Genomic DNA, 27,656 nt, shown 5'->3' on the forward strand with positions numbered 1-27,656 from the left:
AAGCAGGTGTGTATTAATGCGTTTGACTAAAAGTTGTTAATAAATTCAAATGCCAGTATTGCTATTGAGCATTGCGTAACAGTGTTGCGCAAGCCAATTTTATAATACTTTTTAAAAAAGAAATATATCTACCGTATTTTATACCCTTATAAAATGTTTTATACTATAAAGATATTGCACCTTCAACAAATAATTTATTTTAGAAGTCTATATATTTAAAAACTAAATTTAGAACTATATAACAATATGATAATAGATTTATGTAAAGAGTTATATGTAAAATATATATTATAATGGCTACATGCTGAAATACAGAGACAACTACCTGATGTGCCTACCGTATTTTATACTATAAAGATATTGCAACTTCAAAAAATAATTTATTTTAGAAGTCTATATATTTAAAAACTAAACTAAGAACTATATAATAATATGGTAATTTTGTATGTCAAAAGTTGTAATAAACTATTGTACATATATCCACCATTAATTGCTGATATATAAAACGTAAATAAAATTTGTGATTGAATAAATCTATACCTAAATTAGAGCACTAGTAAAATTTCTTGATATAAGTACAATGATAAATTTTGCTTTATTGTTTAAATGAATTATTATCACTTGTATGGCAATGATAAGTTTTGCTTTTTTGATTATGTAAATTATTATTACTTATAGTATCAAATTTTGTTACAATAGTTATTTCTTCCCGTCCACTCATAGTTAAATTGAATTTTCAGTTTGCCCATTAATAAGTTATTTAAAATGCTTAAAAATTTGCCGCATATTTACCTATAACAACATGGTATGATATTATATATTGTTAGCATTAAACATCAATTAATAACCAAAATTTAAAATATTTACAAATAATTATTTAGGCGTTTTCTGCTGTGCGCAACCCATTTTAGCCCCTCGCCACCCTAACTTACCATGGCCACCATGTTGGTTTTATTGTGAATGAGACTTTCGCTACTCCCTTATACCATGATTTCCAATTTAAAGCTGGTGTTTTTGTTTGCTTTTAAAATATTTGTTTATCTTGTTAATACAACTCTCTTCGATTGGCTTTTTTTTTCTCGATACATTTGCCAAAAATGTTCACGGGTAAGCTGTAAGCTGCTTGCCTTCAATGCTACCAAGTTTTGTTGTACCGATTTTAGACAAATTTTACTTTTGGAATGACTGAAATAGCAAATTACAGTCAAAAATTGATATACAAATATTTTTTATTGATTTTAACCTGAAATAAATTTTTATTTACTATGTAAAACTAAGGGGTTAGTAAAATATTTGGTAAATGTATAGTTTAGGAAAAAAAATATAAATATTGAAAAAATTCACTTTCCGCTCACGGATTTGTAATCTACGCGTAAAAAAAAGAATATTTAAAAAAAAAAATTTCAATTTTGAGGCCTCCTTAGTTGGGGGACCTAAACTATACATTTACCAAATATTTTATTGCGAGCATTTCTCCACTAAAGAAAGAAGTGTATTAAATTAGAGCATGCATCAGAGGACATTTTATCGCTGCGCTTTGAGCAAGTACTATTTGTTTAAACATCTGGTATAGTTTGTTCGATTCGCTACCTTCCATTTTTCTTTTGCTACAATACATATGTAATTTTTCTTGCTGCGTTCTTTTGCGGTATATATTTGTCATGTGAACACATATAATATAATCCCACAATCGGGTATACAATAATATATAAAAAGATTTGATGATATTTCTGAGAGAACTAGATAGAAGATAATCCAAAAGCATACGAGGTATGTTCAAAGGAAAAGGTGACTTGATTTTTTTGAAAAGTACTTATTTATTCATCAATATGTATTTTGTCCCCTTCAAAGTAATCCCCTTTCGGATATAAAACACTTGTGCCAACACTTTTTTCAATCTTCGAAGCACTTCTAAAATGCACTTTTCGGTATGACCATCAGCTCTTTCTTCGATTCTGACTTGATCTCATCAATTGTGGCAAAACACTTTCCTTTCATTGGTTTCTTCAGTTTTGATAATAGGAAAAGGTCGCAGGGAGCCAAATCTGTCGAATACGGTGGGTGAGACATGAATACCGGCCAAAAAATCACGAATATGCATTAATGTGTGAGTTCCAAATCTAGCAATTTCGAAACCAACTTCGCTGCCACACGTTTCATGCCCAAAATATTCGAGAAAATTGAATAGTATGAGCCGATTGATACTTCAACAACCTCTGCAACTTCTTGAATAGTGAATCGACGATTTTCAAGAACAATTTTCCAGGATGCTCATCGTCATCAACATCTTTTCGGTCTTCTGTAAAGCACTTGTACCACTTATAAATACTTTTTTGAGGCAAAGTGGACTCATCGAATGCTACAGTGAATATTTCAAGTGCCTTGAAGCATTTTATTATATTTTTAACGCAAAATTTAACACTTACTCTTTGATCCATTTCTTTCAAAAGTCAAAAATCGAAGAGCACACAAAAACGTGATTAACCTTTTCTGTTGTCAAAAACAAACTACTACTCGAAATTGGCTCCTAATGCAAGCACATGATAAACATATGTATCCGATTATAAGAAAAACAAATTATCAATAATCGAATGTATACAGCCCACGAATCAAAATTCACCTTTTTCTTTGAACACACCTCGTATGTGCTATTTAGAAACATTACATTTTGGCGTATAATTTACTTGTATATTCCTACCATTGGCATTTGAAATGAAAAATACTATACTAACAAAAAATTACTAATCTATTTGCAAACCACTTTTTATCTAAAATGTTATATATTAAAAAACTACAATAATAATTATTTTAATTAATGTATGTATATATATCATAACAGAGAAATACATAGTTATGAATTTTTTGTATTTAAGATAAAATATGTGTACTTTACATTGTGGTAATTAATAAGGATTACATTTACATATGTAGAACTACGTCAATGTCAATGTCAATAATTTTTTTTTTTTCTATACGCCTCATTACTACCCCAACAAAGTTAAGGTCATGTATACGAACGTTTTAGCAAACAATCGTATAAACGTTCATATATTTTTCTGAATTACCGGTGATGTGAATGTCATCGAAACCTTGAAAAAATTCCGCCCTTCGTGCCCACGTCTTCCCAAGGATAGGTTGGGCATGCGCTTCAAAAAAGCTACAACTTATCCTCTCTTTTCCTCCTTATTAAGAGCAATGGAAAAGCTTTCGATAAACTGGAAACAGAGTTCATTGCAGTTGATTAAATGTCCTAATGGTCAAGTACAAGGCTTCACTCTGTCTCTCATGGGGTCATGGACACGCAATTTTTGTTTCTAAATGCTTTAGTGTTGTAGTAAAAAAGTTGGAAATATTTGGAAAAATCAGATATATATAAAAATGTCCGTATATACCGAGTGGCATGAATTTGTATGATGATATGTACAAAAATTTATTTAGAAATAAAGAACTATGATAATCTGATCAACATATTGTGAGCAAATAAAAATATTATTAATTTAGATTTCTCTTTCATTACACATTAAACGTTTTTAGCTATGAGGCAAGACAAAATACTCTCCAACTTCTACATATAAAATAGATTGTAGCGAAAGCCCACGAAGGCTTATCACCTTTTAATCTGGATAAACAATGGTATTATTGATAACATTGAAAGTGAACGAAGGAAATAAGAAGTTAGGAGTTTGAAATTGGCTGCTGAGCGGCAAACGCTATTTTGATAAAAAGCTCTTTGGTTTTGGCTAATAACATCCTTATTTTCATATGAAGCAGTTGCTTTTTTTGCAATAAGATGAACTATGGTTTGAATTTTTATTCCATTTAGAGTAGCAGAAGGTGGTGATTTTTAAATAAATGTTTTTCAATTGTATGTAAAGTAAATATCGATCGTAAAGAATCGATTGTAATATGATATGTGAGGCCCAATCCCGTGCTGTACTTCGCACATTCTGCGAGTACATAACGCAATAGCGTTTAACTTTTAAATACAAGATATTGTTAATATAAATTTGTTTTCTATTATTGCATATTTGTTTCGGAGAAAAATAAGTTGGCTAGCAATTAATCACACGCCTTCCCTACCATTTCACTTTTCTCTTCTTATAAGTTCAATAAACTTTGCGTGCTCTAAATTCCGGGCAATCACATTACGTTGATTCCAAAACTAAAATATAGTAAGTAGTAAGCTGTATTTTCATTTTCGTATCGCTTTTGGCTGATGCATATTTCGTTATCCACCTTCATTTATTCACTCATTAACTACGTGTGGCCGGTTGGTTGCAGGTTTTTATAACACCGTTACATATGTATATGTATGTGTGTATAATATATATAATACTTGCCTTTATAACTTTCTTGTCAAGCTATTTCATGTGCTTTATTATTCAGGTTGGCGCTTACAGCGTTTAACGTCACTTTCTTCGATTTTTTTTTATATACTGCTAGTAAATACGATTTACTTTCTATTTTCATATAAGTATATAGCATATATTATGTACATACATATTTTTGCCTGCATATTTTAAAAGAACTTATATTCACATATGTTCTACTTATGTGTGTGCTTGTGAACAATACGATATATATACATATATACATACACATATGCTAATTAAAAATACAGTGGATGACGATTTCCCGTTATTTCGTTGATGTTCAGATGGTAATCATCCAAATTGAATCGAAATCACAAGTTATGAGAAAGCACAATATACAAAACGATTGACTGTCCAATAAACTGAACTTATTACTAGCAACTATTTTAAAAGTGAAAACCAGGTCAGTGTACGAGTTTACGTCTATGCATATGTATGTACATACAAATATGCTGCTAATGAAACTATATGCAGCTTTCGTTTTCGAATTCGATTTTAATTAAAATATTGCATGTATTGCATTGTATTGTATATATGTATATACTTGTATTTACTTATAGGTATATTTACTTTACAGTACTATAAGCATAAATGTGCTCCAATTATACTTATGTTATGTTAAGGACACAAAATCAGAATATAAAAAAAATATTTACAAAGTTTAGATCTTCAAATAATCAATATGATAATGGCTGATGATGCTTAAAAAAATATATACAAGTATGTATATATGTACATACTTATCTTATTCATAGATACTCGTAAGAGGGTTTGAGTTTTTATTGTTATTTGACTGTGTTGAATTGTGACGTGACGATTGATGTTGATATACATATGGAGGTATTTACATACATATGTATTAAAAAGTCACGCACTTTGGGATATGTGGCACAATACCCTGCTTTCGATTTGTTTAATGGCATTTCTCTTGCATTTTCATTTTCTTCGGTCGAAACGAAAGTGAAGAGCCATATTTGGCACTAACACGTTGCAATAAGGTAAAAATTATATTGTTAGCTGCCATTGAACTCATCCGTTGCTCGTCCAGTGAAAGTAAAATAAGTTGTTTTTCTTTTATTCATCTTTATATATGTATATGTATGTGCCTATATGTGCACATTTTCATACAAACAAAGTTAACATTTTTGCTAACAAAGTAGCGTACATGTAGGTATGTAGTAGACATATAAATTTCTTAATTTAAACAAATTTTTAAAATAAAAACAAATAATAAATTGCAAACGCTAGAAGTATTTTAGTGAATTGTGATGCTTAATTTGAAAATAGTGTTATTAACGGTTTTTACATAAGATATTGCCATCACCCAATTTTACTAATCCAACTCTCCCTCTTCATTAATTGCCTAAAAACTCTTTTCAAAGATGTTAATTTGGCAAGATCAAAATGTTGCAAAAATGGCTGTATATACATATGATGAGTGCGTAATTATCAACAAAAAGGTTTATATTCCTGCTGAGGTAAAACATGTTTTCTGATGACGGCCGACCCTGTTCACCCATTGACACAGCTCATACAGTATTTCTGAAATGATACTCACTTGAAGGCGATTTTTGTGCGATTTACCTAAAAGTGTTTGGCTTCTTGGCTATTATTTGCAGGTGATTTAGACAAGACAAAATATGGCAGTTAGTTAGATACATATGTATATATAATATATAAATATATTTGTTAAGATTTTGTAATATTATAGACTTTTACGCATGAAAATAAACTTTTCCTAAGACTTACCACGCTCTGGAAACCATAAACGATACATTTTTATCCTGGCCTCTTTTCTTCAATATACTGTTTTGAATAACAACTTGTTGAATTTTTTACTCAAGTTTATATTTTATTATATTCATACAACAAAAATGTTGTCCTTATCTTAGAGTTCACAATTTTTAAATAATGTTCACAAATAATATGCTGTTAAGAAATAAGATTGCTCCAGTGCCCGCAGATTGACACCAAAATCCTTCCATATACATATATTCAAATATTCAAACATATGCCTGAATGTATTAGATACATACATACATATATGCAAGTCGTGGACAGGCTCTTGTAAAAGTTTTGGTACTTCAACCAATATATATGATTTTAATTATCTTATAAACTTCAATCAATGTTTTTTTAAATACTTCGATTCCAATCCATAGTTATGAAAATATATGAACATGATGTTTTTAAAATGTCATTACATTCATAATTTGAATATTTAATATCAAATCAATGAGTAAGGTTTTTTATATAACGACCCCACCCCCCTAATTTCAATTTTGGCAGGCCTTTCATTATACCTACATATACGAATATTTTTATTATGATTGATATATTCGTTTTATACGTATTCGTTTTGTATGCAATGTGTTCATATACATTCTTTGATTTACAGTAACGTGCATTGCTTAATGTGACTATTATTTCATTTTAAAAGTATATACAGTGCTTTTTAACTTTGCTTTGTTCTTATTTGTATTTTATAAACTTTTTTCTTAATACTCTTTTAAAATCGCATATTCTTAATGTAAAAAGATTTTACAATTGAGTATTTGATTTTAAAATTGTGTCAGGAGGGATATTGACCACACAATCAGATCTATATTTGATAATCTGTATTACCACAACTGGACCCATCCCTTTTGTGTACATACATAAGTTTAAGTATTCCATTGTGTACACGTAAATATGCATACAAATTTATGACGATTGTGATACTAGAAATCTTTCCAATAATATGTATTCATTTTGATTTATTAATATTGTGATTACAAGATAAGCTATTTACAACATTTTGAAAGATACTCTTTTTAGAATTAAAATTGTGAATAAAATATAATAATTTTGAAAATATTTTAATTATATATTCCGCTATTGTCATTATAATATTATTCGGTATACATTTCTGTATTTTCTTTGTGCAAGGCAAATAACTTATATGTACATAATGTATGTATGTCGAATAGACGTCTTGAATTTGCAATGAATCAAAAAATAGGGAATACAGCCAATTTTAGTTTGTTATTATTTTTTAAGATGCATATGGTTCATGGCGTTATTTCTGAGTACTAAAGTGGCTAAAGGTAACAGTAAACTTTTTAGCATACCCAATATGATAAATTTTTAGAAAAAATACAAAAATTTACTTTGTCAGTAAAATCGTATACAGAAGAGAACTTTTAAGCAGCTAAGCAACAACAACAAATTTACCAATAACTGCGCCTTAAAAAATGCAAATAAATATTGAATTTTAGGCTTTAAAAAGAGAAACATAATTATTAAAGTTATTAAAAAAATATGTATATTCATACATATATTTATGTTTGAATGTTTTAATAAACCCTTTACCGAAGTGACACTGATATTATAAATAATAACCATTCCAAAATATTTGATTCTGCTCACCTATCGGTATAGTTTTTGTTCAACATTTCTTTATATTATAATGTAATTCCATTCCTGTTACACGGTTGATTAAACAGCTTATACGTTTTTTCAAGTTGAGGATATTGTGATATTATTAAAAATACATATAAGATATTAAATATGTATTAAGGAAATAACTAACCAGCTAAATTATTTATATACATAAATATATAAATACAATTTTTATTCATATTTAGCGTAAAAAGTTATCAATTAAGAGAATATTGTTGGAGAAAAATCCTTTAAGTATATATTAAGATACCGGTGCAGTAAATTATAAAAAAAATATATCAATTTTCAACTCATAAAAATTAAACGCAAATTTTTTAATTTATTTTTAATATGTGTGTGTATTTGAAAAAATTTTATTTTTTGTACCTACTACAAATATAGCATACTACCACTATACTACTACTATTACTAATAAGAATAAATTCACTTTCTCTTATCATCTTAACATGTGAATAAATGAAAGTTTAAGAACTTGTTTTAAATTAAACAATACATCAACGGCCAATACATTCAATAATTAGAAACACATATACACACAAAAATTAACTTAGGGAATATTTATCTTAATATGCTTATTAAATAAGAAAAATTATATACAATATATACATTTTAAAATTATTTAGAACTTTTTACATTTTATAAATTTAGAAAACAATAATATTAAATATTTTTTAGAAAAGTAACACGTAAAAATTTATCACTCCAACAGATAAATAGATGATTTTAATAATAAAGATAAAACAAACCAACGAACAATAAAACAATTTTATTATAAAATAAGATCTCTAAAGTAAAACTGCTTATGAAAGCAAAATTTTACTATGCATTTATAGTAGGAAGAATTAAACATTAATCAACTTTTTTGCTTATTGAAAAACTCGCAGAGTTTTCAATATTAAATCATATTGGACCACTGGAACAACATTTCTTTCCAGAAATTATAAATAACTTAAATTAATTCAGTAGACATTTTTATTTAATTTGCCAAATTTTGCAAATCTAGATTTCAAACATTTGTTTCATTTGATTGATCTCAAATTTTTCCGACCAAAAAATTAATTCGATAACGGCGTTTGAGCTTTTTATGGGAATTCCTATGCGCCGGAATTTAATTTATAGATAATTCAATAAAATACACAAATGTATCTATATATTCTCAATTTTAATGTTATACGGCATATATATAAGTTAACATACATATAATATCATATCGTTGTGCCATTTATCTTAAAAACATCTCATTGCCTTACTATTAAAATTATTCTCTTCACTGCAAATACATATACGTATTAGATTTAAAAGGAAGTGTAGCATAATTAATTATTTTTGTCACGGTGTTATGGATTTTTAAATCTATATTGCATGCATTTTGTACAGTTTATTTTGTGTGCTTCGAAGATACAGTCATTAGGTTTTAAGGATTTGCCATTAATATTTTTATAAACACCAATCGTTTACTATAATACAATATAATACATATTTGGATGACAAAAAAAATAATAATAATTTTGGTTCAAAATATTTAGTAGACATATGTGAAAAAAACGTTTAATTTTTGTTTAAATTTTCCAGAAACTCATAATAACAAAATTTAAAATATACAATAAAAAATCTTTAACTTCTTTTGAATTGAAAAACTGAATGCAAATGGCAATTCTCCCTTATGCTTTCGTTTATAACTCTTTGTCACAATTTTTACCACATCTTCTAAAATACATCCACGCTCGATTCATATACAGTTCTTCTTTATATCTAATACATAAGTTATAGTTCATAATTATTTATCAATTTTCACTACTATCAACTTCAAAAGTTTTAAGGAAAAGATATATGTATTTATATTTATGCATTTACACAAATGTAAGTTAATTTTTGTGTTTCTTTTGTTTTTTAATTTAAGATCATGCCAAAAATTGATTAATTCATTCACGTCAAGTAGCATATCCATCTTGCATCAATACTTTAAAATATTTCATATTTTTTATATATACTTGAATATTCAGTCTCTCTCTTTTTTGTTACCTAATCTTATTAACTTTTAGGTTTTGGTACAAATCCAAATTTTCCTCTTAATATCATACCATGCACATTTTATATTTGCTTTCGAATAATCTCAAAATATATTTTATACTGGTGCATGCGCAATGTTTATCTATGCATTCTTTACATAAAATTGTATAGTGAACTTATTCACTAGCACATACATACATACATATTGTATCTACCTTACGCTTCTAGCATAACCTGTAGTTGCTGCGTACTATTTGCTGGCACACTGGTTACAGTTTGCGGACTTTCAGTTTTAGCCGGCGTAACAGTTACATCGGCGGAAACGGTAGGATATTTTTGTACCGCAGTTGCTGCCGCTACCAATGCCTGCAACTTATTTGGGGGTGGTGTTGGTGACTTTTTCGACAAATTCAACGGTTGCTGAGAATCGGAAATGTCCACTTGCAATTCTAATAAACGTGGGGGTGAATGAATAGCTGATGGTGACGGACGAGGGGGAGAAACTGTAGCTGATGTGGAGTGTGGAGATTGAAAATATTGACAGGCATTTAATGAAGATGATGATGAAGAAGACCCATTACTACTTGGTGAAACAGATTGCTGGCGGTGGTTGATGCTTGTTGTCGTTATAACTGAATGACCGTGCCATCGTGTAGGAGTTGGGTTAATAGAGTTTGGTGGTGAAGTTAATGTTATTGTTGTAGTCGAAGATGAACTGCAGATAGTGCTTGAGCAAGTTGGAGAATTACTTGAAGATGGGGATGCAATAGGTGTATAATGATGGGAAGTCTGGTTCATTGGGGATAAATGCTGCACTGGTGCTGGGCTACGTGTTCTGGTATGGGTTGGAGTTCCAGGAATCATTGATCCTGAAGAACACGATGCTTGATCGCGCATAATGTAGTTTTGAATGATATCAGATCTCTTTATTTGTTCAGGAGTCATACGTGGTTCAGCCATTAGAGATTTAGCAAGCACTGAATGTGTACTAGATAAAGAAGATTGCTGTTGTGGCGGCACATTACTAGTATGATTTTGGTTACCATTGCTACTAGTACTATGATTCGAACTCGTGTGACGTGTCAAATGCATATGTAGCTGACTCTGCTGATGGCTGTTTAAAGAACTTCCTGTTATAGCGTGGGAATGTGGAGATGACGCTGTTGTTACTGTACAATGGGAAGTAACAAATGGAGTAGAAGCTGTACTCGTTGATTGAATAAACGGCGGTGGACTATTTGCTGCTTTTACCATTTGCGAACTTTGTACCGTGTTATTTGTATCAGCTTTTGGTGTGGTTATTTTCTCTGTATTTAAAGAATTATTAGATGTGGAACTTGGATCTGCCTCTGCAGTTTCGATTTCACGATGGCGTAAAGCTCGAAATTTTTTATGGGGCTTGTAAGCTTCATCCATTAGTGAATTGGTATCATAAAGTGGCGGTGCTTCTAATACTCGCTTCAATACTGGCATATCTTCGACAATTTGACGTTTGAGGGAATTTGGCGTACTAACTATTCCAGTTAAAGATGAGGTGGATGTTGGAGCGATGGGTTTAGGTGAACGAACAGGAGAAACAGATAATGTAACTTGGCTGTTGCTTGCTGTAGGTGTATCTGTGCAATCTAATGCATCATCTACACTAGAACGTGGGCTAGAACAAGACGAACTGCCTCCAGAACTTACAGCTTTAATAACACAATCATTCTTTTCATTACCAGATTCGATACCTGAATCCGTTGGTGAGTCTAATTTTCGATATCTGTTTGGCGCGCCAGTAGTCAAATGATGATGCAACTGTTGGTGGGAATGCGATCGAACAATTGGAGTGATTGTTAACCCATTCTGGGTAAGGTGTGCGTGGGAGCCCATAATATCCATTTCAGTGGTAGAATCGCCGGATGAGCCAGAATTGGCTCTGTTACGTAGAGGACATGGACCTGATAATGTTGCCGCTAATAAAGGAGTTGACGAAGCTAATGCTGACGGTTGAGGTTCTAGATTATTAACGCGATGCTGTGGCGCCGATGTGGTAGAGGAGGTGGTGTATTCTAAATCTACTGACTCAGTACTTGATACTGAACCAAGAGGACTTTTCGCTTCAACGTCCATACGAGCATCATCCCAATTGATAACAGGACTCTTAACATTCGTTGATTGCTCATCGTCCATTGTCCACATTTGTTGACGTAATAGCTCTTTGTGTTCTGTACGAAAAACTACCAATTTCTCTGTATGAAGTGTGCTAAGTGTTCGCAAATCAGGCATTGTGTCTAACAATTTAGACATAAAATCCGGTTGATCAGCACGGTTCTGATTTATAACTTTTTGCAAACAACCTTTTAATCGGCTGTACATCTTTTCGATTAATTCGATGTTTCGTAAGCCTGGCCTATCTGGTGTGATAAGAACGATCGCACAAAACAGTCCGATTTCTGCATCTGATAAATTCATGGAATTCATTCGCTCAGCAAAGTTAAATGTGGAATCCACTAAAAAACGTGCATTTGCTCCATTTTGTATTGCATCGCGGCGCATAACTTGCCCATTTAAGCATATAATACTATTAATAGAGGAATCAAACATGCAAATCAAACGCACGAACAGCGCATCGAAGAGGCCTGCTTTTAGCAAAGTAAATTTGTCGTCTTGTGTAAGCAGTTGAAAACCAGGTATCATACCAGCAAAATCAATAACGCCACGTATGACATGGGCAAATCGTTGAGAAAACTCTTGCTCTGATTGTAACTCAGGGGCAGGATTCAAAGGACATGCCTAAAAATATAAAAGAGAATTTTTTGTAATAAGTAAATTGTGCTAATGAAATTTAAAAAAACATCATATTAAAATATATTATATAATAAAAATTTCTATTTTGTAGTGTATATTTCGTTGTTATAATAAAAACCGCTTCTCATTTACTGGTAAGTTTTTTGCATCCTTCAAACGCCTGATGGCGTATATATATTCATATATATGTATATATGTACATATCTATACACATATGTATATACTTTGACGGCAATGTTAAGGTCTAAGTGAAGGTCACATTTTCCACAAAACATTTAAATCGATATCTATGAATATAAAATCGCTTTTTTGAGCACATGCGCCGGTTATGTATGTATTAAGTTCTTTGTGACTTGTATTCCAACGAGAGTATAATTCAGAGTAAGAGCATTTACTTCTTGTTAAAAGCACTTAAAAAGAGAAATTATATTGGCAAAAGCTCAAATGTGTAGAAAAATTCTTCAAAATAAAATCATTCTCTAAAGCACTATTTTAAGCTAAAGAGTGCAGAGTGAACTTATTTTTCTTTAACATTTTAGAATGGAAACAAAACAGCTTGCTTCTTAAATGTGTGCATAAATTAAGTTTTGTATATTCGTTACGATTCGTTTTTATATTCTATTCAAGGTCGACGAACTATAGTTCAAGGTTTCATCTTCGTGCAGTATGGTTGTTTAAATACATACATACCCCTACCAAGGGTGTACAAAAAATTTTGGGGATACTTAAAACAGTGAATAGAGATTTGCAAGACATTCCAAAATTATCACATTGTGATTCAGATATGATGTATTAACTTTAAACTTGAACTTTTGCTGTGTTGTCAAGACTTTTTCCAAGGGCGTTAACTAAAGCTTTTTTGTTTAATTTCAACTTAAATATACTGGAAAAGCTTACAATCCCGGCTTGGCCACTGTTTGGGACGATTCACCGGCCTTCGACCACGACCGTTTTCGCTTGATATTGTCGTATGTGATCCATTTTTCGTCGCCAGTCACCATCCGCTTCAAGAATGGGACGAGTTCGTTCCGTTTCAGCAGCATATCGCAGGCGTTGATTCGGTCCAGAAGGTTTTTTTGCGTCAAATTATGCGGCACCCAAACATCAAACTTTTTTTTGTATCCAGCCTTCTGCAGATGGTTCAAAATGGTTTGGTGACTAACTCCCATCTCCTGGGCGATGTCACGAGATGCCATATGCCGGTCTAACTCGATGTATTCCATGATTTGATCGGTATTTGTCGTCACAGGTCTTTCGCCGGCTGGCTTATCCATGGTGTCGTTTTCACCGGCTCTAAATCGTCGAAACCATTCCTCCGCGGTTCGAAGTGATAGAGTACCATCCCCCAAAACACCATTAATCTCACGGAACGTTTCTCTAGCGGATTTGCCTTTAACGAAGGAAAACTTTAAAATAGCGCGAATTTCGGCGTTAGTGAACTCCATGTTTACACGTCTATAACTGTTGAACGCAATATCCAAACTAATCATGCATAGCGTTGTTTTGTAGGTTATGTCAAGACCTTTCAAATTATGTATAGTGTTGCCAGATACGAGCTCTGTAGCGGTTTGTACATAGCCGCGAAATTCAAAAGACAAAAAGGCGGAAGGGAGATATATGACAACCTTATATACTAGACCAAAAATTAAAATAATTCTTATCAACAGATAAAAATAGCGAAAACATTATTAATTTTAAAAATAACAACGAACTTTACGTTGAATCTTCATTTTATATAAAATTATATCAAACTTCATCGACATATTTCGAAAATTGGTATATATTCGTTTTCAAAGTGGGTAAAATTTTATTATTATAAATGCGTGAAAAGAATTGCATCAATATTTCAGGTCTACTTATTCCAGACAATAATTTGCATTTGTACATTTCGTACATATCTATTTGTATGTATGTATATATTTATTTAGCCTTTAATTTTATTAAATTTTGCAAATCAAGAAGAACCGAAAAATATGAATATTTATATGCACATACATACGTATATACAAAGGTGTATATGTATTTGTTATTATAAAGATTGTTAAACTTACGTGTGTACTTGTATATCACACTAGTATTATACGAGTAGCCACACAAAAAACACTTGAGCGATAGACGAACCAAAACAAGAAAGCAATAGCCAAGACAAAGGGGGTGATGAGAATTGCAAGCACACGGAGCTGCGAAATAATTTCCTCGTATTTTACAAGGTCATGTGTACCATGCTTGTATTCTATTTAGATTTTTTATATGGCTATATATTTGAGTATTTGAGCGCGTGTGCTTATATGTTTAAGTTGCTGTTCTGAATATTCATACGTACATTACTATTTATTTGTTTGTGTTGATGTCACTGTGACGTCCGTTGGCTGGGCAAGTGCGCATGTGTCTGTGTAAAATTAAAGCACCGTTGATATAGTAAAGGCCGAAATTTAATAGTCATTATTTAGTAACAATTCAATTTAAATGACAGCCCATTTACGCTTCTCAAATTCCACAAGAAAAACTTCCAGTGAAAAAGAAGGTATTAGGAATTGCTATTAGACATAAAGAGGGACACATTCGAGTATATAGCTAATAATTTGTCAGAGGAGCAAAAACTCTAATTTTGCTTTCCAGTGTGTATGCTTTGGGAGAGCAAGACTTAATTTTGGTTTGAGCGATTTAAAAAAAAATTGCTTTGGAACAATTTGAGGTGTTTTTTATTGGTCTTTTCGTTATTTTATTATCAACGAGAGTCAAATTCAAGGTTAAAAAACTTCGGTACAAGGCTATTATTGTGCTCTTATTTGTTGTAGACAAATATAGTATAATATTCTGCTTTGTTACGATTTGCTGTGTTATATGCAGTATTCTTGCTGACGTTTGCATAAATTTGAATAATAAAATATTAACAAACTTTAACGTACAAAACACAAAAAATATTATAATAACTACGCAAGTTATTTTCTTTTATTTTTAATACCTGCACATGTATTTAAAGATTGATGATATTTATCTAAGGCATTTAACCGTTAAGAAATTTTCACTTAAATACAGCAGTAATAATTACAGAGATAGTTTTTAATATATTATCTTCAATATATAGGAAAGTATATTATATTTACTTACCAATAGAGTTGGCATAGAATATGATGGGCAATCTCTTGCTCTTTGACGCATTGCAGAAACTTTTTCCTTTGTAAACTCACAAGTTTCTAAATGAGCCCGAAGTACAGCAGCTATAAGTCTTGGTTGATCATCTAGTTCTCCAGCTAGCGCACGTTGTTGGCCACGATTTTGTGTGCTTTGCTGCATAGCAGCTAATATTCTCGCTTTCTCACGTTTTGGGACTCGGCCAAAACGAACCGCTGCAAATAGAAAAAACAAAGTTATATCAGTATAAATATTTATTATGTGGTTTGTAAATAACATTTAATAATTATAAAATAAATAGGCACTTAATATAGCTAGTTTATATTGGAATAAGTTTAGCTAAAAGTCTGATATGAATGATATTAATTATATTCAGTTATAAACCACTTTCCAAAGATTGAATTTTATTATACGTTGTTCATATTACCAACGTATTGTTCAAATCTATTTTTGTGACCGGATGATAAAAGGACATAATAACAATACATACAAAGTCATATTGATCTATTTTCCGTTGACTCTATTTATCCACATATTACTAACGTTTTATTCTTGTTTATTACAATAATATTTTAATTGAAAGGAGTTGCATTAGTCATTGTGAAACAAGAACTATATTGTAAACTTTTACCAATGGCACTTTTAGTTCCTTGACAGAAAATAATGAAAGTAAATTGATAAACGAGAACAAATTTGATGTTAAAAGAAAGAAGGTATAATAAAATTAAATTTATAATACCAGTGTATAAGATCGCAACACTAAATACAAATAATTTACTGACCTTTCATATAGGTACATGCATATTTGAAATTATTGAGTACCAACACAGTAAAAAATTGTTTATATATCAAAGAAATTAAATTTTGAAATTTAAAGACTATGACTACAAAAAGTTCTCTATTCGCTATTGCGGTCGCTTAACTATATTGTGTGGACAAAACACAGTAAATAAACTAGCGAACAAAATTGGTAACAAAATTTAAACAGGTAGAAATAGTTTATAGTGTTTTACATACATATGTACACTCGTTTTCATATCAGCAGAAAATAAAGTGAGAGGTAAATAGTTACGAAGAAGTCAACAAGTTAACCATTTTGCGTCTGCGCGTTTGTCGTTGCACGCCCCAGATAAAAAACGAAGCGCACAATAACAACGATTATAGTAATGAAGAAATCTCACTGGCATATATTTATGCAGGCCGGCGAAATTGGGGTCAAATGAAATCGAAAATGAAAACTTTTCTCCGATGAACATATTTTTCATAGAAGAGAAAAAAGTTGTAATAAAAAAACTTGAATGCGAAGTGTAGTTGTTAATATTGGTGAACTGAAAAAAGAAAGTAAAAAATGAGAACACAGACAATTTAACGCATGATTTAAAGCACCAATAGTAAGATCGATGGAAATACATTGAAATCACTCACAATACAAGTAGATTAACAGAAATTCTCTTTTAAGAAAGTGGGCCAATTTAACTATATTTAAACTTATATCTAAAAGTAAATAAGCACATTCAAATAGGTATATTATGTCGGTTTAATATTAAAAAGGTGAAACTTACGTGCATTATGATATTTAAAATTGCCTTTAAGTATGCTTTTGAGAATTGGTAATTCTTCGGTCATTTTTCTGGTTTTTATTAACTTGGCAAAATGATTTTTCCATGAATATACATATATGTATATATTTTTTATATATAAATTAGTTTTACTAATATGTATGTATGCATAGGCATATTTAAAACTACGTTGTTGACTTTTGGATACGTACACTTTTGGTATTTAATTCAGGTACACTTTTTTTTACAACTTTTTTAGAAACACGAATAATTATTTATACACATATTAAACAAATAAAGGATATACGGGTTTTAAATTTTTGATTTTGCCATGTGTTTGAATTTGATTTTGTTCATAAACACGTAATATTACTGTTGTATATTCATAAAAAATATTTGTGATTGAGAACTATACATAATATCGGCATTTGTTTATTTCACTTATGAACATTTTTTTGAATTTTACAAATACTTTGTTTTTATTCGTACTAATAAACCTAAAAAATTAATAGATATACAAGACAAGAACTTTATAATTTTTAAGCTAACGTTAAACGATTTATTTTTCGTTTTTTTTCTTTTGGTTTGTGCTTTAATATTTTATTAGTCTACGAGCAACCATTGAATAAAACGTGACAAAACTCGACAAGGTTTCGAACGCGACTAACTGTAAAAATCAGAAACATGTTATGAATATACCCAAAAGACAGTATGGACTAAAACAAAATATGAGATACATAATACATTAAAGCTGATGCAGAAGCAAGGGCAACGCTCAAAGCAACTTTTCTCCTAGTACTCTTATTAGTGTATGCATGAATTAAAAATATAAAGACCCCGAAAGAGGAGAATCCATCTCCTCATTTTACCACACAAGTTAAATCACTTAAATAACGTGGTAACTGAACTTTGAAAGCTTATAATGCCGCTTATGTATACATAAATAAAACAACTGACCGATAACGCTAAGATTGGTTGCATTCAAAAATGAGAGCAGCAATTTTACTCTTCTTTTACAAGTTCCCTTATTTTCAGTATGAAGAGATTAAAAAATATATTTGTACTCGTATCAAGTATAAAAAATATCACAAACATTACAAATTTGTATGTGGCTATCTACCTTTTCCTATTGAAATAAACTAACTTGAACATATAAAGGTTTTTAATTAATAAAGTTAAATTAACTATAATTTTCATCAAATACCTAACCATACAGGAACATATTCCACCACGATTAAGAGAGTTTTCTACAGACTTTTAAAATTGTGAGTACAGAAAATTAAAGCTCCGTAAATCATTAAAAAGCTTTTCACCATAGTATAAAATATTAGTGTAATTTTTAGGTACATTTATTTATACTATACTATTAATGCAGGCTTAACACTTCATCCCATATCTACAACTAATTTTCATAGTTTGACGTATGTCCATGACGAGGTACTACCGAAAGTGTACTTATTAGTATATACTCGCTTGCAAATACGGTCAATATATAATACTTTTTCATGTGTAGTTGTTATATATGTTATGATATTAATACATAAGTATTTTATGTACATATGTATATGCATGTGTATAGGAATCAAATGCATCAAGTTTTTTGAACTCTTCGTTGTATCTCTAGATGAGCTTTTTAGTACTTCACTCTTTATATTTTAAAGAAAGAAAGTAAAAGTGAAAGTACGCTGTCTGTCCGCTGTTTACAAAGCATATACCCAATATATGTGCATATGAACATGTACGCTTAACTAGCTATAGTTGTTTTTTGGAAAGTTTATTTTCTATGTTAATAAACTATTGTAAATCTATATTTTTGACACTTTATAATACATATGTACATACATACGTTCAATACGTAGTAAATACGATAAATTCTGTTAAAGAAGTGAATAATGATAATTATAATCTTTAAGTTTTGTTTAAAACTTATTTTAAATGCACGCTTATATATTATAAAGGTACAGTGGTGGTCACGAGTTCAGCACTCTCGTTTAATTTCGATAAATAAGTGAAAAGTTTCAAAATTAAACATGGTTTGGAAATGATAATGTGATTGCACATTTTCTGTGTGGTATTATTTATAATAATTATCCATATGTAAAGAAAAACATTAAATAAAACTTTCTTACCTGGACACGAAGTTAGCACATTAACCAATTTTTTTCATCGTCATTTTAATTCGACTTTTGAAACTTACATTGACAGAATTCAATTCTAATGTTAGTATTTGGTTGGAAATTCTCTATTTTTGATAACTTCTGTACATCTTCTACTGAAACTTTCAAATAAAAAATCCAAGCATTTTGAATTTAAGTCCACAATTCGGCAAAGTTCTTCGGTTTTTTTCTCAATTGGAGACATCGTTATAAAACATCGATTTTTTGGAATTCTAAGGAACTCTTCACAAGTCGCGATATGTCCTTTGCATCGTTATCACACATAAAAAACCACTTTAAAGCCAAATTTTTCTCAACAAAGAATATTATAAGGTTCTCAAGTATGTTCTTTTACAAATATTGATCCATTGTGCTGTAAATTTATGCCTACACCATACCAATGAAACGCTCCCCAAACCATTTCATGTCCCCTACCCTGTTTTACGGTTTAAATTGTGTACCTTGAATCTAGAAAATTTCGATTCATCGCTCCAAAGCACATTTTTCCAGAAACTAAGTGGTTCTTCAATATGGTCTCTTGCGAACGTAAACCATATATTTTAATTTTTTTTTGAAACATGAGGTTTTCGTTGTGCTATGCATCCTCGCAAATTTTGTACATTAAGCCGATGTCTTACAGTTCTAGAGGATACAGCAATATCGTAATTCGCCTTCAATTTCTTCGTTATATTTTGCCTTCCTTTGGAGACGTTTTTAACGGTCGTGGAGTCTGTTTTTTGTTCTGCCAAATTTTTTTACTTGTTGTATAGAGTTGTACACTATTTTCCGTGAGCATTTCAGTAAGCGAGTTCTCTCTCCCATTGATTATCCTCGACTCTTAAGCTTTTGGATTAGCTTCCTCTTTGTTCCTGAACACTAGCGACCTTTTGCCATATCTAATTACAATCGACAATATTTATAATCTAGTTTTATAATTTCTCAAACTTCTGTTTATAATTACCTCGAATTTTGTTGTCCACACCAAAACTAAAACCGCAAATATCACCAAACTAGAAAATGTGCTAAATTCGTGTCCAGCCTTAAACCAGCACTATTGACACAACTCGCGTTTATTTTATAACTGATGACAAAAAAAAACGTATAAAAAGTAACGGAATTCGACATTTGTGGAAGTGCAAACTAACAACTGAATTTTTTTGTAGAATGTTTTAGATCAGTGGAAGAAAATCCATACCTACTAAAAGCATTAAGGTGTGTGCTATATTCGTGACCACCACTGTATATGTATTTATTTAATGCATATATTTTGAATTACTCTACATCACATAGGAATTTACATCAACCGTTGCATAAAGTTTTCAGTTGAGATAAAATAGGAGAGTAAGTTCTGAGGAAACAAAATTTTAATGAATGCTTCATTTCCGAGGTAAAATCTAAATGTTGATATTGCATAAAAATTAATAATAAATTTTAATTATGGGTAAATTAATAATGTCCTTTACGACATTAAACTTATAATTGTTTTATTTTGTACATTTTTGGTGCATCACCTAATTTCTTTCTACTGAAAAATATTTAATTATTATATTTTCCTAATTATAGGGGAATCTATCAAATAAAATATTTTGCTGGATCAAACATTTACCATACCTAAATATTGGCACGCATGCATTGTATAGACCAAATTACATATACATACACATACATATACATATTACACTCACTTCCATATAAATGTAGAACACACTTCACGATAAGTGACTAAGTATGGCTGACTGCACGTTTGATTGCAATCAACAAAAGTGAATGACCGTGCATGACCCAGATAAATGTCGCTGCACTCCAAGACAAAGCAATGGCTATTGAAGGCGACGCAAACAGTTGAGAATGCATTTAAATATAGCTGTTAGTATTTTTGTCGCGAATACACGATAATATATACATATGTACCTATATATATATAAATACATTTGACAAAATCATATGTACGAGTTCAGAATACTTTAAAATAAAAAGCAATTATATGAACTGTTCAAAATTATATCTACATACATATGTATATACAAATATGTCCTACTGCCGTACTCATTCGCTCAACATATGAAAAAGAGAGGTTTTTTTCGTTCTATACTTCAGAATCAACATCGGCTTGAGCTATGCCTGCACATATCCATACATAAGTAACTACTGCGCTTTGCGTTGGGAGCATTGGACGGCGTTTAGCTCAAATGCATAATCAATGACATGAGCACAAGTTTACTCTCAAATTTCAAAATATTTTATTTTTGTACATAACAGTGTTCGTTTTTTAATCTGGAAGTCTACATACTACTTTGCCAGCAAATTTGTAATACAAAAAATGTATTTGATTATGTAAAATAGAATTTTCGAAATCATAAGAAACAGCATATTTGAAAATTAGCGATATTATAGTCTCTTTTCAACACAATCCGCTGCAACAGTATCCAAATTTCCATATGTACACATTTTAAACTAACTAATCTGGGCATGCTGAACTAATGAACAGGTTTCTTAGATACTTTTAGAATTGAGATACTTTTAGAATTGAGAAGTTAGCACAATTCATATTTGTTTTTCAATTCACCAAGAAAATCGAAAGTATAATTTGAGTCAAATTGTTTTGGAGTATTTGCATTAGTTTAAAAATCACTCAAAAACTCGTCTGCCATTCGTTCGGTCGTTCATTCGGTTGGCCTTCTCTCATTCGTATGGTAACTCTCTCGTTTTGCGACTTGAGGTTGCTCATTTAGGTTGTACCATGTTTCATTTGATAAAGTTGCGTATCTGAGGTAAATGAACTTTTTGAAGGTTCGACCTATTTTACACACAACCATACATATTTACCTACACGTTCCATGTGTTTGTACATCCAATCTGAAACCCAAGTCATATTACGAATGCTAGGACAAAGAGAAAGCGCGCGGGAATAAAACTGCTTATGCATGTCCATACGTATGTTTTGTGTGTACATACGTATGTAAGTAAAATATATGATTACCTGAAACAAGTTTATTGCCTCAACATGTGTGGGCAAAAATGTACATCTAACTTTTATATACAATACATATGTATCCTCTAAGAGTTTTACAATTTACGGGAAATTTAAATTTTTATCAAGTTTTTGTTTAAAATAATAAAGGAAAAAATTGCACACGGTTTTTATATTTATAAGTATATATTAATATACTTATACATGCATATATGTACATAGATCCATAATTTTGAGATACTAAATATTCATATACTGCAGTAATAAAGATGGATATTAAATAGCTGTGCTAGTTCTGAACTTAACCTCGAGCTTAACTCAATCGTAATTGATTATTGAGTAAGCAGATATTATATATGTATATACATATCTATAAATACATATTTGCATATGCATTGGTATTTACGTACGAATGTATCAAAATACATTTACCAGTGCATATGTACATATAAACATATGTGTACTTTACAATGTCTCCCGCAATTATATGGTTATAATTCACCCAATAATTGTAAACGAAGCCCAAATTGCTGTATGTATTGCGCTGGCAAACAAAAATGGCTGACCTAGTTTTAGAGTTACGAACATCAGATGCGGACAATGAACTCGTGCAAGCAATGACGTCGACCCATCGCACAACACAACAATCACTCAAATTCAAAAAACATAAAAAGAGAGGTGGAGTGAAATTGAATAATATTGTTGTGTAGGCGAGTAGCTCGAGCTAGACTGTGTAAGATATAAATTGCTGTAACAACAGTTGGAATTGTAAGTGTCGAAAGTCCAACAACAACCGTTCATCCAGGTCTTTCATATGATGTTAAAAATCATTAAAACTTTCGCTACTACCACTTCATTGTCATTTTATAACAATAAAGATGTATTAGTGTGTAGATAAAAATTTCGATTTCATTTCGAGTACACGATAAACAATAGTCATAAGGAAAAATGGCATCTTGGTAGCAAAAAACTTTGGATTCTTTATAAAAGATTAAGTATAATATATAAAATAAATATATTACGAAAGGTTATCATAGTCGAATATAGCACGAATTGACATTATAAAAATGTAAATAGAAATTCATCTGCAAACTATAAGATTCAATATCTCTAACTTTGGTTGCTCAACTTAACAATAATTCTAAGAATAATGGCTACAATTGTCGATTATTAGTTGTATCATGGTTACCGCATACTCTAGCAAAACATATTTGTATTTTTTTAATTATTGCTTAATTTAAAAATTGTAAAATGTTGCCTACACTTTCGTTTGTCCGTTTACACCCGACACTTCAGTGCTGACCATCCGCATATACGGCTATGTATGTATACGTACTACAAGTATGATGCGTACAATACATACCTAAGTATGTATATATTTTCAAAAGCAAATGGGAAAAGTGAAAGTGTTTTGTGCTCTGTGTTGGCAACATGCTAACTATTTTATATATCACATGAACCTTGGGCATTTATATCCAAAGTAAACACCTACTTTTATATGTATATAGTTACATATGAATGCATATTATATGTATGTATGTCAACCCATATCGTGCAATTAAGATTCATGTGTATGTTCACAGTATGTGTACATATAGAAACATGCAAATTAATTTAGTCCTTTTATATTAAATCCTATTTAAAATTATCATACGTATACCTCAAAACACGAGCTTACTACATACTTACGTACCTATCTGATATCTGATCAGTTATACGCTAAATAACTTCTTTTAATAGAGGATTTGTCTAAGAATTTCTACAAATATATACATTACTCACGTAGGCATTTGATTATTCCCCTCTTACGTTATTGAGATACATATTAGCAACCCAACTACCATTACGCCTATATGCATGTGTGTGCTTCATTGAAATTCGTAATGATTTTGCTTTTATTGTCATTGCTTTAAAAAATTCGTTCATGGTTGGTCAACGAACTCATGGCCGGTGCATACACATGTAGGTAAAGCTCATGATTACGTACGATCGCATACTTATATGTATTCGTATGTACACATGTACCAGTTCATAAAATCTGTATTTTTGTATTCCTCGCACTAAACTCTACGAAGAGTGAATGAGTAGATATCTGTTAGGAGAAACAGTATTATTTGTATTATAGCTCGTGATCTCTTTCGGTATGTGGCACGTATGCATGCATACCGTTAATACATTTCGTTCGCGTTTATAGAGAATGAACGACTTAAAAAGTATTGTCAAGTATACCAAGTGATTTAAAGTGAGAGTCAATCTCTTATTTTTATTACAATCGTTTTTAATAAACCAGATATTGCCTATGCGAGTATGTGCAATCGTGTAGTAATATACCTATGGCTATACAGACATTTATTTGCTTACTTACATACAGATATACATGTATCTGTATATATATTATTGTATCAAAATTTTGAAAATCAATTTACATCTAAATATTACTTACCATCACGACTCATTCCTACTGCAATGCATTTTTTTAACCGACAATATTGGCAGCGATTACGGTTAATTCGTAAAATGCTACATTGTTGATTTTTAGTACACGGACGGTACTGAATTTTTTGCTGAATAGAGCGCCTGAAAAATCCCTGGAATTGTAAAATATTCATATTTAGTAAGCAGTTCATAAAAAGTTTGCGTTTTACAAAAAAATTTTTTAGCAACATGTATTAAATAACCAAATATAACGTACATCAGGTACTCCTGTTTCTGCATCAATCTTATGAGAGCTGGGATGATGCGAAATATTTTTCACACCTGAATTCAGTAAATCAATATTTAGTACATGTTTTGAATCCACTTCAGGTGTAAAATTAGTAAATGTTTCTAAATTATCATCAAATTGTTGACAAAGATCGTTCATTGCCGTTTGTTCAAGTTGTGATTGCTGGTGTGATGTACTATGAACCATACAAAGTTCATCATCACACCCAATATCGGTATTACTTGTATCATTATCGCTAAATTGACAAAATGAAGAACTTGTATCGTTTCCAATAACACTATCTTGTTGATACTTCAGTTGATGTGGCGTACATGTACAAAAGTTAACACTTGTAGTAGATTGCGTACTGGAATTGCTTAGTAAGGAAGAATTGCTATCAGAACTATCACGTCGAAATTGCTGTTGTTGTTTCAAAAGTGTAGTTATTTCAATTTCGGTTTGTTTGGACAAGGCAAACTCAGGTGTTGCCACTATACCTTTCGAATTGAAGTTAGTAATATCGCTTTCTTTAGTTCCATCATTATTTTCTAATTTTTCGTCAGCCAAAATTTGTTTCGAGCCTTCAACGGACTGTAACTCTGGTTGCTTTCTCTTTTGTAGCTGTTCACGTTGCTTCCATTCTCTAGCAAAACGTATTTTTTTCCATGGACATTGACACTGCTCAAAGATATCATTACTTGAATTAAAAGTCGCCGTATCGGTTTGTGGGATCGATAATTTGCTGTGGAGGGGAGTATTTGCTATTCTTTCATTAACCCCTAAATCTCTACATTTTAATTTGTTCAAACTATTATTCTCGTTATCATCCATACAATCTTGATTTTTTGTTTCACAAATGGCATTTATAGTAAAACTACATGTAGTTCCTGTTTTTACACTGTGATTTCTTGTAGTTGTATGTTCGACTAGTAAAGGAAGATTAATCCCATTTGATTTCAGTCTTTTACATTGAGTTGCAGAAGCGTTGTGAACTAATTGTTGTTGCTTCTGTTCATTTTTCTTTTTAAGATTCAAACATTCTTGATAATTTTGTTTTACATTTATTTCAGGCTTGATAAGAAGATCAGCACCACCAATATTTGTATCTGTAATTTTGGTTATTATTTTTTTTGTTATGGGCTCCGACTCTAAAAGTTTTACCAAAGCGGAATGCTGTTGCTTTAACTGCCGACTACTAGTGGTTTGGGTAACGTTGTTTTGATTTATATTTGTTGCAGATGTTGACAACAATACTATTTTCGTGAATTGGGTCTCGGTAGGTTGTATTGCAAGTGATTTTAATTGCCGAGGCTGTGATACTTCTGGCATATGTTGTAATTGAATAGGTTGCCGCTGATGTTGCTGCTGGCGCTCATTGCCATTTACTTCTTGTGTAGCACAAACCATTTCAACACAATTTATATTTTTAAACCAAACTTGATTTTATAAGAAAAATATTATTATAAGGAACATATTTCTAATTCAGTATAATTTCTATTTAGAGTATTTTTGGTTTGTTAAAGGAAATTTCCCGCCAACTACAAATTAGCGATAAGTTTATCGTTGGTTTTCACGTTTCACTTGAACACGGCTTTGAGAATTTAATCTGCTTTTTTTATAAGTTATTAACGGCTTTAATTACATAAAAACTTTTCAGTTTTAAAATATTGCCTTCCTAATTATTCTATTTTTGTACGATGGGCATTACGCGTTGGGTTGCAATTTCATTCACTGAATATGTTTGGAGCGCATTGTAGCAGATTGGTTGTCAACAAAATTTATTGGAAGATGTTTTTTTTTATTTTTATAAATATTCACTAAAATCTCTCTGAACAGAAAATGTTTTCAAAGTATTCGCACATATACTGAACCGTAACGTTTGACAGACGAATTGCGAATGATTTGCTCAACTCAACCTCGAATTGTTTATTCGTTGTCGTGCTCCGAACAACACGAATCACTGTTGTAGTTGCTCTTGCTATTGTTAGCGTCTTCGTTCCACGCTAGCTAGCTGCGAGCAATGACCCCCAAATGAACTCAAAAAACTCAAATCAACTATCTAATGTTGAGTGGTTTTTTAAATTGAGTTGAATATGTTGAGTGTGTTTCTTTGACGTAATAACCAATTTCAAGCATTCAAGTATCGAGCATTTGCTGATTGCAAGAGGTTATTTTAGAGGGAACGTACATAAATAGTGATTTTATTAAGGACACCATACCTAATATGTTCATATGTGTATGTATATAAATATGTATGTACTTGTGTCTAAATATTATAAAATAAAATATTTATTGACATTATTTTCCAGGTTAAATGATCAATATTCTTTCATATTTTAAACGAGATGAAATACATAAATTCTACAAAAAATAGTTAAAAATAAAAATATCCGACGAGTGATTTGATTTGTTAAAACTTTGCTTTTAAAAATATTGTTCATGATAATGTACACACCTAGTATGAAATTCATAGGGATGCAATGCGACTAGCAAATCAAGAGTGTGATGACGGCGTTG

The 27,656-nt window shown here is 30.9% G+C and overlaps 1 protein-coding gene across 5 annotated transcripts in view; it reads right to left on the bottom strand.

Moving 5' to 3' along the window:
- Nucleotides 1-6,204: 6,204 nt before the first annotated feature.
- The window catches only part of Eip75B (Ecdysone-induced protein 75B), a 56,172-nt gene continuing 34,720 nt past the window's right edge, over nucleotides 6,205-27,656 (bottom strand). For 3 of the 5 annotated variants that reach the window (XM_036358382.2, XM_070111985.1, XM_036358384.2), the window contains 3 exons: nucleotides 24,879-25,023; nucleotides 15,726-15,964; nucleotides 6,205-12,599 (listed from right to left, as the gene is read on the bottom strand). In XM_036358382.2, the coding sequence (XP_036214275.2) occupies nucleotides 10,041-12,599; nucleotides 15,726-15,964; nucleotides 24,879-25,023 (2,943 nt within the window). In that variant the 3' untranslated portion in view covers nucleotides 6,205-10,040. Of the gene's footprint in view, nucleotides 12,600-15,725; nucleotides 15,965-17,311; nucleotides 17,757-24,878; nucleotides 25,024-25,127; nucleotides 27,029-27,656 lie in introns of those variants that run through there. The other 2 variants (XM_036358383.2, XM_036358385.2) reach the window with 2 other exon arrangements.

Source organism: Bactrocera oleae, chromosome 6 (genome assembly GCF_042242935.1).
Source record: "Bactrocera oleae isolate idBacOlea1 chromosome 6, idBacOlea1, whole genome shotgun sequence".
NCBI classification, from domain to species: Eukaryota; Metazoa; Arthropoda; class Insecta; order Diptera; family Tephritidae; genus Bactrocera; species Bactrocera oleae.